The sequence below is a fragment of the Delphinus delphis genome, chromosome 2 (genome assembly GCF_949987515.2).
Source record: "Delphinus delphis chromosome 2, mDelDel1.2, whole genome shotgun sequence".
Lineage (NCBI taxonomy): Eukaryota > Metazoa > Chordata > Mammalia > Artiodactyla > Delphinidae > Delphinus > Delphinus delphis.
In genome coordinates, this window is record NC_082684.1 from 77213549 (window position 1) to 77230166 (window position 16618).

The 16618-nt window shown below is 36.4% G+C and overlaps 1 protein-coding gene across 4 annotated transcripts in view; it reads left to right on the top strand.

The window, feature by feature from the left end:
• KATNBL1 (katanin regulatory subunit B1 like 1) overlaps window positions 1-16618 on the top strand; it is a 63984-nt gene that overhangs the window by 37855 nt on the left and 9511 nt on the right. For all 4 annotated transcript variants that reach the window (XM_060004938.1, XM_060004936.1, XM_060004939.1 and 1 more), the window contains 3 exons: window positions 13146-13276; window positions 14211-14251; window positions 15686-15965. In XM_060004938.1, the coding sequence (XP_059860921.1) occupies window positions 13160-13276; window positions 14211-14251; window positions 15686-15965 (438 nt within the window). In that variant the 5' untranslated portion in view covers window positions 13146-13159. The remainder of the gene's footprint in view (window positions 1-13145; window positions 13277-14210; window positions 14252-15685; window positions 15966-16618) is intronic.

Consider the following 16618-nt stretch of genomic DNA (forward strand, 5'->3'; position numbering starts at 1 on the left):
TCTGTATATTATGTGAGGTATACAGCCTGGTAGAATTAGATAACTATCATGTGATTATGTCATGTGTCTCTAATAGAGTAAGTTTCTTAAGGGCAAGAATATCATCTTTGTTTTCCTTTCATCATTTTGCTTCATTGACTCAATTATTTGTTTTAAATACTATATTGACTGTTCAAAACTTGTAAGCAGAACTTTATTTTCCCATAAATCCAGACACCGTTCTTAATATATTTGTATCAGATTACAAATTAATTCTTTTTTAGTAAGTGGATTTTAGAAATCTCTTCAAAGCAGTGCTCAGTTCTTTGCATACTGTATTTTTTTTAATGTATGCCTAATTCGTATCTCTTAGAATAGAGAAAATGAATTAGCTAGTTCCTCTCATGTATTTTCTTCTAGTCTCCAGTTTCATAGAGACTTAAAGCAGTTCGACATTTATCTTCATCTTTTTGACTGTGTATCTTGCTCATTTTTACTCTGTTGAGAGGGAAAAGTTTTGACTACCATTGCAATTTCCCTAGATACCTAGTTTGAATTCAGAACTTTTTGGTGGGGGAGGGAGTGCTAAAGTAAATGGTAATGTATTTTTAATTTCAAATTGCACTTGCTCATCGATGATATATAGGAATGTTATTGACTTGTATTTTAACCTTGTATTCTGCATCCTTGGTGTGATCACTTACTAGTTCCAAAAGGTTTTGGGGTTTTTTTGTTTGTTTTGGTCTGTTCTTTCAGAGTTTCTACATAGATGATCATAGCATCTGTGAACAAAGTTTTTTTCCCCCTTTCCAATCTATATATCTTTTCTTTCCGTTTCTTATTGCATTAGCTAGAACTTCCAATATGATATTGAAAAGCCGTGATGAGAGGGGACACACTTGCCTTGTGCCTAATCTTAGCAGGAAAGCTTTGAGTTTCTCACCATTAAGAGTGATGTTAGCTGTAGGTTTTTTGTAGGTGCTCTTTATCAAGTTGAGGAAGTTTCCCTCTATTATTATTATTATTATTATTATTATTATTATTATTATTATTATTTCCCCCCCCCGGTACGCGGGCGTCTCAGTGCTGTGGCCTCTCCCATTGCGGAGCACAGGCTCCGGACGCGTAGGCTCAGCGGCCATGGCTCACGGACCCAGCCACTCCGCGGCATGTGGGATCTTCCCAGACCGGGGCACGAACCCGTGTTCCCTGCATGGGCAGGCGGACTCTCAACCACTGCACCACCAGGGAAGCCCTCCTCTATTATTATTTTAATGAGAGTATTTATCATGAATGGGTGTTGAGTTTTGTCAAATACTTTTATGGCATCAATTGATATGATCATATGACTTTTCTTCTTTAGCTTGTTAATATCATGGGTTACATGGATTGATTTTCAAATATTGAACAAGCGTGTCCCTGGGACAAATGCCACTTGATTGTGGTGTATAATTCTTTTTTGTATTGTGAATTCCATTAGCTGATATTTTGTTAAGAGTTTTTATTTACAGCCTTGAGAGATATTGGTTTGTAGTTTTCCCTTTTTTGTGCTTTTTTGTCATATTTTTGCATCAGGATAATACATATTAGCTTCATAAATTGAATCGGGAAGTCTTCCTTGCTCTTCTGTTTTCTTGAAAAGGTTGTGTAGAATTGGTGTTCAGTCTTAAACGTTTGGTTGAATTTTCCATTAAAATCATCCAGGCTTGGAGATTTCTAGTTGGGGAGTTTTAAAATTATGAATTGTTTCCTTAATAATTACAGGGCTATTCAAGTTGCTTACTTCATATTGAGTGAGTTGTGGTGTTTCTTGAGGAATTGGCCTACTTCTTTTAACTTGTCAAATTTATGTTTGTAGAGTTGGTTGTGGTATTTTCTTATCCTTTCAATGTCTGTAGCATCTATAGTGATATCTCCTTTTCATTCCTGGTATTGGTAATTTGTTTTTTTTCCTTTGTCAGTTTCCCTGGAGGTTTGAAAAGTTTTTTGACCTTTCAATGAACTAGTTCTTTGTCTTGTTAATTTTTTCTGTTGTCTTTCTGTTTTCGGTTTTATTGATTTCTATTATTTATTATTTCCTTCCTCTGCTTGCTTTGGGTTTATTTTGCTCTTCTTTTTCTAGGTTCTTGATGTGGAAGCTTAGGTTATTGATTTGAGACTTTTCCTTTTTATGCATTTTAGTGCTAAAAATTTCCCTGAGCACTGTTTTAGCTGTGTTCCACAAATTTTAATATGTTAAATTTCCATTTTCATTTTGCACAGTGTATTTTATTGATTTCCCTTGAGACTTCCTCTTTAACCCATGAACTTTTTAGAAGTGCACTGTTTGGTTACTAGGCGTTTGGAGATTTTCCTGTTATTTTTCTTTTATTGATTTTTAGTTTGATTTCATTGTAGTTGGAGAACATGCTCTATATGATTTCGCTTATTTTTTTTTATTTATTTTTTTAAGCAGAGGTCTTCTTAGAAGCCCATATGATTTAAATTTATTTATTTATTTATTTATGACTGTGTTGGGTCTTCGTTTCTGTGCGAGGGCTTTCTCTAGTTGTGGCAAGCAGGGGCCCCTCTTCATCGCGGTGCGCGGGCCTCTCACTATCGCGGCCTCTCTTGTTGCGGAGCACAGGCTCCAGACGCGCAGGCTCAGTAGTTGTGGCTCACGGGCCCAGTTGCTCCGCGGCATGTGGGATCTTCCCAGACCAGGGCTCAAACCCGTGTCCCCTGCATTGGCAGGCAGATTCTCAACCACTGTGCCACCAGGGAAGCCCTATTTTTTATTTTATTTTATTTTTTTTTGGCATCTTGGAGTTTGATGTGTTTATATATATTTTTATTGAAGTATAGTTGATTTATAATATTGTGTTAGTTTCAGGTGTACAGCAAAGTGTTTCCATTATACATACATATATATCAATTTTTTTTTCAGATTGTTTTCCCTTACAGGTTATTACAAAATACTGAGTATAGTTCCCTGTGCTATACAGTAGGTCCTTGTTGGTTATCCGTTTTATATATAGTAATATGTATATATTAATCTCAAACTCCTAATTTATCCCTTCCCCCACTTCCCCCTTTGGTAACCATAAGTCTTTTATGTCTATAGGTCTATTTCTGTTTTGTATATAAGTTCATTTGTATCTTTTTTTTTTAGATTCCACATATAAGTGATATCATGTGATATTTGTCTTTGTCTGACTTACTTCACTTAGTGTGATAATTTCTAGGTCCATCCATGTTGCTGCAAATGGCATTGTTTCATTCTTTTTTACGGCTGAGTAATATTCCATTGAATAAATATCCCACATCTTCTTTATCCATTCCTCTGTCAATGAACATTTAGGTTGCTTCCATGTCTTGGTTATTGTAAATAGTGCTGCAATGAACATTGGGATGCATGTACCTTTTCAAATTGTAGTTTTCTCTAGATACATGCCCAGGAGTGGGATTGCAGGATCATATGATAACACTATTTTTAGTGTTTTAAGAAACCTCCATACTGTTCTAGATAGTGTCTGCACCAATTTACATTCCCACCAACAGTATCAGAGGGTTCCCTTTTCTCCACACCCTCTCCAGCATTTATTATTTGTAGACTTTTTGATGATGGCCATTCTGACTGGTGTGAGGTGATACCTCATTGTAGTTTTGATTTGCATTTCTCTAATAATTACCAATACTGAGCATCATTTCAATTATTTCAAATTGTTGTGGTTTGTTTTATAGCCTAAGATATAGCCTATCTTGGTATATGTTCTGTGGCATTTGAAAATAATTATTCTGCTGTTGTTGGTGGAGTGTTCTATAAATATTGATTTGATCCTATTGGTTGATGATGTTATAACTTTGCTGCATTTCTGTCTATTTGTCCTATCAGATGTTGAGAGGGGTTATTGAAGTCTCCAAGATTATTGTGGATTTGTCTGTTTCTCCTTTCAGCCATGTCAGGTTTTTTTTAATAATTAAACTTTATTGAGCTCTAATTCACATACCATACTTCACCCACTTAAAGTATATAATTCAATGACCTTTAGTATATTCACAGAGTTCTGCAGCCATCATAATCAATTTTAGAGCATTTTCATCACCTCCCGAAAGAAACCCCATACCCATTATAGCACTGCTGGACAACCACTAATTGACTTTCTGTCTCTAAAGATATGCTTATTCTGAACATTTCATATAAATAGAATCATACAATATGTGATCTTTCATTTCTGGCTTCTTTTCTTTCACTTAACATAGTGTTTTGAGGTGCATCTATGATTGACCATATATCAGGACAAAAATTCATTTTTATGGCTGGATGATATTCCATTGTATGGATTTTATTTATTTACCACATTTTATCCACTCATCAGTTGATGGATGTTTGGATAGTTTCCAATTTTTAGCTCTTACGAATAATGCTGCTGCTATGAACATTTGTGTACAAGTCTTTGTGACAAGTTTTATTTCTTTTGGATGTATATGGTCATATGGTAACTCTTTTTAAACTTTTGAGGAGCTGCCAAACTGTTCTCCAAGGTGACTGGATCCTCTTACATTCTCACCAACAGTATGGTGTTATCTGGGCTTTTGCATTAATATTCATCAGTAAAATTGGTCCATGGTTTTATTGTGCAATCTTTATTATATTTTAATAACACTGGTATACTGGCTTCTTAAAAGAATTTGGAAGCTTTTCTTATCTTTGGAACCACTCTAAGTTACTACCATAGTGCTACATTACACTAATTTTTACCCCCTTATTTTAGAAGTTATGATGAAATTGTATGAATTTGGATTTAGAATACTCTTTAGCCATATGTATAGACTTTAGTTCCAGGTACCAAATGTCTGTATTTTCAAAAGGGGAATTTAAAGAGGGTGCCACTCCAGAGAAGTAATGGTGGACCCAAAGACAGAACTGATTAAGAACATTCCCCACTGGATCACCAAGGGAAAGCAGCAACATCACAGATGAACCAAAACAGTATTTCATTCATATGTATTCCTTCAAACAGATTATCTGACCAACCTTGTTGATTTTATCCTGAAATAAAATTAATTTACATTCTAGTCTAGGAATAAGGCTAGGAGAAAGGTGAGGGAGAAATAAAATTAGATCTCAATGAAATTTTTACCCCAGAAGATCTGTAAGATTGATCAACTACATACAGTTGAGAGTTGACTGTAGGTGAGATCCTATCCTTTCTTTGTAAGTACATTATGTATATAAAATAAACAAGAGAATACGGTGGATGGAACGGGCTTTAATGAATGGAAATCTGGACAACTTTAAAACAATGAGCACTACAGTATTTAATGAGAAACTTTCAGAGAGAACTCTAATTCAATAGTTCCCAGGTGAGGTCTTCAGACCAGCAGCATGAGCATCACCCAAATGCCTGTTAGAAATGCAGAGTCTCAGGCCCCACTTCAGTCTTTCAGGGGATGGGGCCCAACCATCTGTATCATAGGGAGGTCCACAAATGATTCCGATGCTAAAGTTTGAGAACTGCTGCTCCAGCTTATCACTTCTATGTTTCTAGGCTGACTTTAAAGCTGGTCCCATCCTCTGGCTCCATGTTTTTACCTGTAGTTTAGCCGAAATAAACTTATTTCAGAGTCCAAAAGGAAGACATTTGCCTAATTTTAGGAACCCCTGTGTTGGTGACCAGAATATTCTATACTGGTTAAGGAGGACTGGTAAACAGTTTTGAGACCTTGGAATGTAAGGTACTAATGAATTATTTTACTAATTATGTTTTCCATTTCAAATATCTCTGATTCTATGATTATGTAAGCTGATTAACTTACATAGTAGCAAAACAAAGTGACAATAAAAAAATTATGCTAATTTAATAGCAAATTACAACTATGTGCCTTTTGATATGAAATCATAAAATTAATTATTCTTGGTGTTTTCATTTACCTTTCTTCTTTTTTCTTTATTTTTCAAACTTATAAACTTGCAAGCATAGTGCATTTTAACAGAGGAATTTTGCTATTTCTTGCCAATTTCAAATTATAACTTCCAGCCTTGTCAGTTTTTGCTTCATGTATTTTTCACCTGTGTTGTTTGGTGTGTACATATTTAAGATTGCTATGTTTTCTTGATGGTTTGACCCTTTTATTTTTATTTTTTTATAAATTTTATTTATTTATTTTTGGCTGCATTGGGTCGTCGTCACTGCACATGGGCTTTCTCTAGTTGTGGTGAGCAGGGGCTACTCTTTGTTGCAGCACGTGGGCTTCTCATTGCCGTAGCTTCTCTTGTTGTGGAGCACAGGCTCTACGTGTGCAGGCTTCAGTAGTTGTGGCACGAGGGCTCAGTAGTTGTGGCTCGTGGGCTCTAGAGTGTAGGCTTAGTAGTTGTGGCGTAGGGGCTTAGTTGCTCTGCGGCATGTGGGATCTTCCCAGACCAGGGCTCAAACCCGTGTCCCCTGCATTGGCAGGTGGATTCTTAACCACTGTGCCACCAGGGAAGTCCTGGCTCTTTTAAATTAATATTTGCATGATACATCTTTTTCTTCCTTTTACTACTTTCTTTTTTCTCCTGTGATGAGAACTTTTAAAGATCTATTAGGATCTTTCTTCTATGTTCTACTTTCCTTTATCATTATATTTGAAATGAATTTCTTATAGACAGAATATTGTTAGGTCATGTTTCTTAATGTACTCTGCCAATCTCTGTTTTTTAACTGATATGTTTAGAGCATTCATATATAATGTAATTATTGATATGTTTCTGCCATTTTATTTTTTGTTTATGTTCTCTCCATTTTTTTGTTTCTTTCTTCTTGCCTTCCTATGAGTTATTTGTACACATTTTAAACATTACATCTCAATTTATCTATAGTAGTTTTTACTATGTTTCTTAATAAAACAGTAGCAATAGCTTCTAGCAATGGTTCTAGGTATTATGTTACACATCTATAATTTATCACAGTCTACTGATGGCATCATTTTACAAGTTTGAGTAAAGTGTGGAAACTTTACCTCCCTTTATATATCCCTTTGCCCTTCCGCACTTACAACATAGTTGTCTTAAACATTCTTCTACATATACTTTGAACCACATCAGATAGTGTTATAATTTTTGCTTCAAACATAATTTACCTTATAGTTTTCTTTTTGTCTCCTTGATGTTCTAATATTCCTTCTTTAATTTCCTTTTATTTGAGAATGTCTTGGTTTCTCCTTCATTCCTGAAGGATATTTCCTCCACATAGGAGATTCTGGGCTGACAGTTCTTTTCTTTTGTCACTTGAAACATGTACCACTGCCTTGTGACTCCCTCAGTTCTCTCCATCTCCTCTCTAATGAGCCCCAGGTATTATAACTCAATTTCATTTATGTGATGACTTCTCCCTTCAGTCTGTTATCCCGCACCAATTGTTGTCATGTACTCCTGGTGCACAGCCATCATCCTGGGATCTTTGTTCATAACCATCATGAGAATTCCCTTCTCATTTCTCTTGTTGGCTCTCCATTTCTTGTATTTCTCATTTTTATTATTTCTCAGATTGCTGCATGAAGAATTTTTTTTGGAACTTTGAATTTCTGAAGATTTTTTTTCCTACACTTGCACTCAGGTGGTGACTAGTCTGGATATAAAATTTCAAGTTTCCTAAGAATTTTGAAGGCATTGTTCTATGCCTTTATCATTTGTATGTGACTTAGTTTGGATTTTAGGGGGAGTTTGTTTATTTGTTTATTGTATGTTTTCCCCTTCTCTGGCTTCTCTGGTGCTCTGAAATGTGACAATGTGCCTTGTAGGTCTATTTTCATCTGCAGTGCTGACCCTCAATGTGCCCTTTCAGTTTGGGAATTCATGGCCTTCAACCGTGAACAGTTTTTAATTCTTTGCTTTCTTATTTGTTTTTTTCTGTACTCTTTCTGAAATTCTGTTTATTTGAATGTTGGTCTCTATAAACCAATCCAGGTTCTTTTAAAAAATCTTTTTACCCTACGTTCTAGGAGATACCCTCAACTTCTTTTCCAACTTCTATTGAGTTTTTCTGCTATCTTATTACATCCTATTTTTAATTTCCAAGAGTCTTTGTCAGCTTGTTTTTTTCTCATTTGTGTTTCATGGATGCAATTTGTTCTTATCTCTAGAGGATTTTTTGAAAGTTGGGTTTATTGAGATGTTTACATGCAAAAAAAAAAAAATCATGCTATTAGAGTTTTGACAGGTAACTACTACCATAATCAAGATATAAAAAGTTCTTTGGGGACTTTGACCATCACTGATGTCAGTATTTTTAGGAGTGTGTGTGTGTGTGTGTGTGTGTGTGTGTGTGTGTGTGTGTGTTTTCCTCTGGGACTGATCAGAGTTCCCAAAGAAGCATCTTCAGTACTCTTTCCCTGGAGTATTTAAGCCTGGCTACAAGCCTCTGTGAGGCATGTGGTAGAAAGAAGGTTAGAGGTCTTAACATTTAGTATGTAAACTTTCACTTGATCGCCCTGTTTAGAATATGTTCCTCTCACCCACATTTGTGCCTGGTGTTTCCCATCCCAAGGACTCTGTTTTAGATTTTCCATACAATAAAACTCCAGTGTTTTACTGAAATGGGGAAGGGGATCTAGGACTCTTAACTGTGTCTTAAATGGACATTCATTCATTGTACTTGTTCTTAAGCCCACCTTTATCCCACTTTTTGAGGTCCTTAGTATTGCCAATTTCTGAACCTTTGGGGGATTCTGCTTTTCACCTTTCCTCACTGATGCTTTAGGATTTTGCTTTCTCAGATCTGCTAAGTCATTTACCACTTATGCTTTGCAGTTTCCAAAATGTTGTTGCCATTGCCTCATCTTCTATTCTTTGCCCTTATGGGGTTTATGCCTTTAAAATCTTCTTTACTGTCATTGTAATAGGGTTTCAGGGAAAGGTAAAAGTAATTGCACGTGTTTAGTCCATTATCTTTAACTAAAAGTCCCCCTTTCTTTCAAAGACAAAACAAACAAACAAAAAAGCTTACCTTGTGCACAGAACCCTTTATGATCTAGCTTCTGCCTATCTCTCCAGCCTCATTTCTCACTCTGCTGCAGCACACCCTCAGCCTAAGCTCTAGTCACATGCATCTACTTAACACATTGCCAGGCAAATTGCTTCATGCCTTTCAGTTCTACACATGCTATTTTCTCAATGTGCTATTTGCCCTAGAAGACTTTTCCTCAGTGGAGATTTGCTGACTTGCATGGGTGCCCCTCTGTCAGAGTGCTTATTGTATTACTGCAATTATTTATTTACTTTTTTAAAAGTCTCATCCTAGAGGTTTAGTAACCTGGGGGCACAAGTGGATGGGCTGTCCCTGAATTAGCTGCAAGAAATCGTAAAATACCCTGAAATTGATTGCAGAATTTCCTGTGTTCGTGCATATTTTTGGAAAATTCTCTAAGACAGATTTTTTTTTTTTTTTTTTTACTAAGAATATGTATCAGAAAAACCTGTGGGGAGGGGCAGGGAGGGAGAGGGAGGGAGAGGGATGGACTGGGAGTTTGGTGTTGGTAGATACAAACTATTACATTTAGAATGGATAAACCACAAGGTCCTAATGTGTAGCACAGGGAACTATACTCAATATCCTGTGATAAACCATAATGGAAAAGAATATTAAAAAAGAATGTCTCTATGTGTGTAACTGAGTCAGTTTGCTGCACAGCAGAGATTGCCACCACATGATAAATCAACTGTACTTCAATAAAAAATTTTTTTTAATGATAAAAATACCTGTGGGGCTTTTTAAAAATATAATTGTTTTGGGCTTTTTTCCTGATACCTGCTGAGTTATAGTCTGAAATTAGGGCCCAGAAAGATGTATTTTCAGAAAGCTTCCTAAATGATTCTTTAGAACAGGATCGCTGTCCGTCATCTACATTAACTCCAGGGCCTGGCATATAATGAATGCTCAATAAATGTTTAAAACAAGAATGAGGGAGGGCTTCCCTGGTGGCGCAGTGGTTGAGAGTCCGCCTGCCGATGCAGGGGACACGGGTTCGTGCCCCGGTCTGGGAAGATCCCACATGCCGCGGAGCAGCTGGGCCTGTGAGCCATGGCCGCTGGGCCTGCGCGTCCGGAGCCTGTGCTCCGCAGCTGGAGAGGCCACAACAGTGAGAGGCCCGCGTACCGAAAAAAAAAAAAAAAAAAAAAGAATGAGGGAGAAACTTGGTTTTCAGGGCATGACCTGAAGTAAATTTGCTTTGTGAAACCTGAGTGCAAGTGGGAAGGTCACTAACATCCTCTGTTACATAAATGAAGTCACAGCATCTATTTTCTGCCCTTTGGATATAATTGGAGGAGCAAAAGAATGTGGGTTATATTTTTCAAAGATGGAAGAAAGCTAGCTGCACGAATGAAAGAAAAATTTAAAGGTTGGGCATAAAACAAGTCAGATATATATAGTCTGATTTTGGTTCCCCTGGCTGCTTATGGTTGTATACGACCCAGTGATTTGCTTCCAAAAATTTAGGCTTCCGTGCATTTGAATTTCAAGATACCACTACTATTAGACCTGATTTCATAAACTTTAATAATATATGGCTAGTGATATGGAAAATGGGGAGATTGACATGTTGTGTTGGCAAAAAGTACATGCCATATTATTGTAACTGGTTGCAACTTAAGAATGAGAACAGAAAGAACTTTACTGGAATCCCCTGCCTTGTGCTTCCTCTATGTTTAAGGCTTTTAAAAAATGTATAACTTAGAACTACATTCATACCTCAGAGATATTGCAGGTTTGGTTTCAGACCACCTTAATAAAGCAAGTCACACAAATTTTTTGGTTTCCCATTGCATATAAAAGTTATGTTTACACTATACTGTGTGTAGTTTATTAGGTGTGCAGTAGCATTATGTTTAAACAAATGTACATACCTTAATTTAAAAATACTTTATTGCTAAAAATTGCTAGCCATCATCTGAGCCTTCAACAAGTCGTAATCTTTTTGCTGATGGAAGGTCTTGCCTCAGTGTCGATGGCTGCTGACTGATCAGGGTGGTGGTTGCTGAAGTTGGGGTGGCTATGGCAGTTTCTTAAAATAAGACAGCAGTGAAGTTTGCTGCGTCAATTGACTCTTCCTTTCACAAATGATTTCTCTGTAGCATGCAGTGCTGTTTGATAGCACTTTACCCACTGCAGAACTTCTTTCAAAATTGGAGTCAGTCCTCTCAAACCCTGCCGCTGCTTTATCAACTGAGTTTGGCAATATTCTATATAAATTCTTTCCCGTCATTTCAAAAGTTTTCACAGCACCTTCACCAGGAGTGGATTCCATCTCAAGAATCCATCTTCTCTGCTCATCCAGAAAAGGCAGCTCCTCATCTGTTAAAGTTTTATCATGAAACTGCAGCAATTCAGTTACATCTTCCAGCTCCACTTCTAATTCCAGTCCTCTTGCTATTTCTACCACATCTGTAGTTACTTCCTCCACTGAAGTCTTGAACCCTTCAAAGTCATCCATTAGGGTTGGAATCAACTCTTCCAAAATCCTGTTAATGTTGATATTTTGACCTTTTCCCATGAGTCACAAATGTTTGTAATGACATCTAGAATGTTGAATCTGTTCCAGAAGTTTTTCAATTTACTCTGCTATAGCCTTACAAAATATATTTCGTAAATAATAAGACTTGAAAGTCAAAATTACTCCTTGATCCATGGGCTGAAGAATGGATGCTCTGTTAGCAGGCATAAAAACAACATGAATCTCATTGTACATCTTCATCGGAGCTCTTGGGTGACCAGGTGCATTGTGAATGAGCAGTAATATTTTGCAAGGAATCTTTTTTTCTGAGCAGTAGGTCTCAACAGTGGGCTTAAAATCTTCAGTAAACCATATTGTAAACACATATGCTTTCATCCAGGCTTTCTTCTTTCATTATAGAGTTCAAGTAGAGTTGATTTATCATAGTTCTTAAGGGCCCTAGGATTTGGGGAATGGTAAGTGATCACTGGCTTCAACTTAAAGTCATCAGCCACATTAGCCCCTAAGAAGAGAGTTAGACTGTCCTTTGAAGCTTTGAAGCCAAGCTTTGACTTCTCTCTTAGCTATGAAAGTCCCAGATGGCATCTTCTTCCAACAGAAGGCCGTTTCATCTCCATTGAAAATCTGTGGTTCAGTGTAGCCACCTTCATTCATTATCTTAGCTAGATCTTCTGGATAACTTGCTACAACTTCTACATCAGCACATGCTGCTTCACTTTGTACTTTTATGTTATAGAAATGGCTTCTTTCCTTAAACCTCATGAGTTAACCTCTTAGCTTCAAACTTTTCTGCAGCTTCCTTACCTCTCTCAACCTTTATTAAAGAGAGTTAGGTCCTTGCTCTGGAATAGGTTTTGGCTTAAGGGAATGTTGTGGCTAGTTTGATCTTCCATCCAGATCACTAAAACTTTCACCATGTCGGCAATGAGGCTTTTTCGCCTTACCATTCATGTGTTCACTGGAATGGCACTTTTAATTTCCTTCAAGAACTTTTCCTTTGCGTTCACAACTTGCCTAACTGGTGCAAGAGGCCTAGATTTCAGCCTTCTCTCTTTTGACATGCCTTCCTCACTACGCTTAATCATTTCTAGCTTTTGACTTAAAAGGAGAGACTTGCCACTGCTCCTTTCACTTGAACACTTAGAGGCCATGGTAGGGTTATTCATTGACCTAATTTCAATATTGTTGTGTCTTAGGGAATAGGGAGATCCGAGGAGAGGGAGAGAGCGGGGAATAGCCAGTCAGTGGAGCAGTCAGAACACACACATTTATCAGTTAAGTTCACCATCTTACGTGGACAAGGTTCATGGTGCTCAAATACAACTACAGTAGTAACATCAAAGATCCCTGATCACAAATCGTTATAACAAATATAATAATGGAGAAGTTTGAAATATTGTGAGAATTACCAAAATGTGACACAGACATGAAGTGAACAAATGCTGTTGGAAAAATGGTGCCAATAGACTTGCTTGATGCAGAGTTGCCACACACTTCCAATTTGTTAAAAAAAAAACAAAAAAACACAATATCTGTGAAGTGCAATAAAATGAGGTATGCCCACATGTCCTTTGCTTTACTTGTAAGCCTCTTTTATATAGCGTAGAGCTGTTGTATTTTTATGTGTGTTAAGGAAAGGATCAGGCTCGTTTGCTTTTTGTATTTTCCATTTATTATTTTTATTTTTTGTCTAGGTATTTAAGAGATTATGGCATCTGAAACCCACAATGTTAAAAAACGCAACTTTTGTAATAATATTGAAGATCATTTCATTGATGTTCCTAGAAAAAGGGTCTCTAATTTCACTAATAAGAACATGAAGGAGGTAAGTAAGTCCATGGTTTCTAGGAATGGGTAAGACAGTATCTCAGTCTGTTTGGGCTGCTACACAAACAGAATACCATAGACTGTGTGGCTCATAAACAACAGAAATTTATTTCTCACAGTTTTGGAGGCTGAGAAGTCCAAGATCAAGGCCCTAGCAGAGTTGATATCCAGTGAGGGCCCACTTCCTGGTTCATAGATAGCTTTTCTCTACTTCCTCACATGACAGAAGGGGAGAGAGAGAGAATTCGCTGGGCTCTCTGTTATAAGGACACTAATCTTATTCATGGGGTTTTACTTTTATGACCTTATCACCTCCCAAAAGCCTTACTTCCTAATACCATCACTCTGGGGGTTAGGATTTCAACAGAGGAATTTTGGGGAGACACAGTCATTCAGTTTGACACAATTTAAACTGCTAAGTCTATAGATACTTCTGGTTATTAAAGTGTTTAAAAAATGGGAGGTTGACAGTTCGGCAATCTGCCAAAATTAAGTAGAATTAATAAAATAATTGAAATCTGTATTCCAAAAGCTCTGAAAACTTTTTGGCGGTATATTGTTTTGATATAGTATAATTTGAATATTTTAATTTAATTTTAGAGGAATCACAGAGATGCTTTTTGTTCACCCATTGCAAGGCTCATTAGCACTGATATAATTTCTTAAAATTCAACTCATTCATTTAGCACTCTGTATATATAATATGTGACTAGTAGCGTGGAAACTAGCCAGATGGGTATGTTGCGTTGTTAAAAATACCTACATACAGTGTTGTTGTAACCAATGATTGAGAGTACAGCATCAGTACAGTAAGAGCTTTAATCTGAAAAATTTAATAGTTCAATTTCAGACTTGTTGACATTAATCACAAAGTTTACATAGCTTTGTTAAGGAACTTAAATATGCTGCAACTATCTACTTTTATTTTTCAGGTTAAGAAATCTCCAAAACAGTTGGCTGCTTACATAACTAGGTAAGAACTTCTTTAAAGTTTGTGGGAAACAGCAAATATTGAAAACTGGGTAAGAGTGAAAATGGGGGGGGGGAGTATTGTCTTTTAGTATAATAATACTAATTTATTGTCAAACAACTCCTTTGTGCCAGGTACTGTGCTAAATATATCAATATTAGATAGGTGTCATTACCCCAAACAGTTGATGAGTAAAACTAAAGACTTGTGATTTCTTTAGGATTGTACATCCAGAAGGTGGTAAAAACGGCATTTACTGTCAGATCTGCCAAACTCCAAAGGCGCTTTCTACTAAACCACTGGTTCTCAAAGTGTGTGATCTGTGGACCCTGGAGGTCCCAAAGGCCTTTCAATGAGTTTGTGAGGTCAAAACTATCTTCATAACAATACTAAGACATTATTTACCTTCTTCATTTCCACTCTCTTACAAGTGTACAGTAGAGTTTTCCAGCAGCTACATGATATTTGATATCACAATATATGGAATGCAGAAGCAGATATGAGGATCCAGCTGTCTTCTGTTAAACCAGATATTAGAGATTTTGCACAAATGCAAAACAGTGCCATTCTTCTCACTATATTTTTTGTTCGTTTGTTTTGGAAAATAGAGGATTTAAAAAAATATATTCTATGTAATGAGTTTATCTTTTTCTTTTTCTTTTTTTGGCTGTGCTCTGAGGCATGTGGGATCTTAGCCCCGACCAGGGATTGAACCCATGCCCTCAGCAGTGGAAGTGTGGAGTCTTAACCACTAGACCACCAGGAATTCCCCCGAGTTTATCATCTTTAAAATTGATTAACAAATTTTCTGTTTTAGTTTCTGATTCATCAAATATCAGTAGATATTGCCCACATAAAAAAAATTCTTTTGAGACCTCAATAATTTTTAGGAGTGCAAAGCATCCTGAGGTCAAAACATTTGAGAACCATTACACTAAACCATGAGATGTGCTCAGTAGTATTTTATCTTATTCAAACAAATTAACTGTACTTCAGCTTAATCGAAATAAGTGTTCTCTTTTATATTAAAATATATATTCAGACTTGCCTGATTCAAATTAAAATATTCGAACTTGCTCACTTATTCTATCACTTTGTTAGAAAAAGATTAGGTGAATGGAAATTGTTAAAATTTTCATACTCCCTGAATGCCCTGTAGTTCGTTTTAAAAGCATCTAGTTATTATGCTTCTTCATTTTTTTTTTTCCTCTTTTGGTGTAAAGTACCATCCTTTTCATTGTTTTCCAGATGGTTTATAATTTCCCTTTTATTTTCCTCTTCAATCTAAGAGTTAAGATTTTAAAAAATTATTCTGCTTACTTCTAATTTTAGTGGATTGTGATCACAAAATGTGGCCTACTAAATCTTTCTCTTTAAAAACTTTTAAAGGTTTTCATATGGTTCTTTTTCATTTAAGAAAATCCATTCTTTTTACAGAACAGTTGGACAAGCTGTGAAAAGCCCAGATAAACTACGTAAGGTGATCTATCACAGAAAGAAAGTTCATCATCCTTTTCAAAATCCTTGCTACAGAAAAAAGCAGTCCCCCAACAGCGGGGGCTGTGACATGGCAAATAAAGAGAATGAGCTGGCTTGTGCAGGCCGCCTCCCTGAGCAAGTGCGGCAGGGTAGTCGACCATATCTGGTTAGCCCCAGTGATTCTGGTTCTTCACAGACAGAAAGCCCATCATCAAAATATAGTGGGTTTTTTTCTGAGGTAAGTCATTTATATAAGCTTAACTTTATTCCTGTTTTAATACTGGCTTTTTCCTTTGCGATAGTCTACTAGCAAAATAGTTCACTGCTGATTAAATTCAGACTATTTGAGAGACTGTAACACCCTGAGACAATTTTCTAGATTAATTAAATTTGAATCAGTTGTTTATTCCATTTTTCCAAGTTAATGATATCTGAGATGGAATGAAATGATTAACAAGCTGCTGTAAATATCCAGAATGGGAAGTTGGCCAGTAGAGACTTAAAGAAAAGGAAAAGAAGAAATCTTGCCTAACAAGTGAACCACGAAAGCCAGTTATCCAGGCACATTTTGCTGGGCTCTCAAAATTGCCATTGGAAAGTTTTTTAAGGCAAACCTGCTTAGTTTTGCTGTTCTTCTGGCTCAGGCAAAGTTAGTTGTTTGAACAGGTTCACGGGAACTGTTTTGGATGATAGAAATGTTCTAAAACTGGACTGTGATGATGGTTGCACAACTCCGTAGATTTATTAAAAATCATTGAATTACGTATTTTAAATATTTGTGAGTTTTATGATATGTAAATCATACCTCAGGAAAACCATTTTTTTAATGGTTATTTGAAAGAATGGTTTGTTAAAATTTATAAACACGAGTTTACAATAATAATTATTACA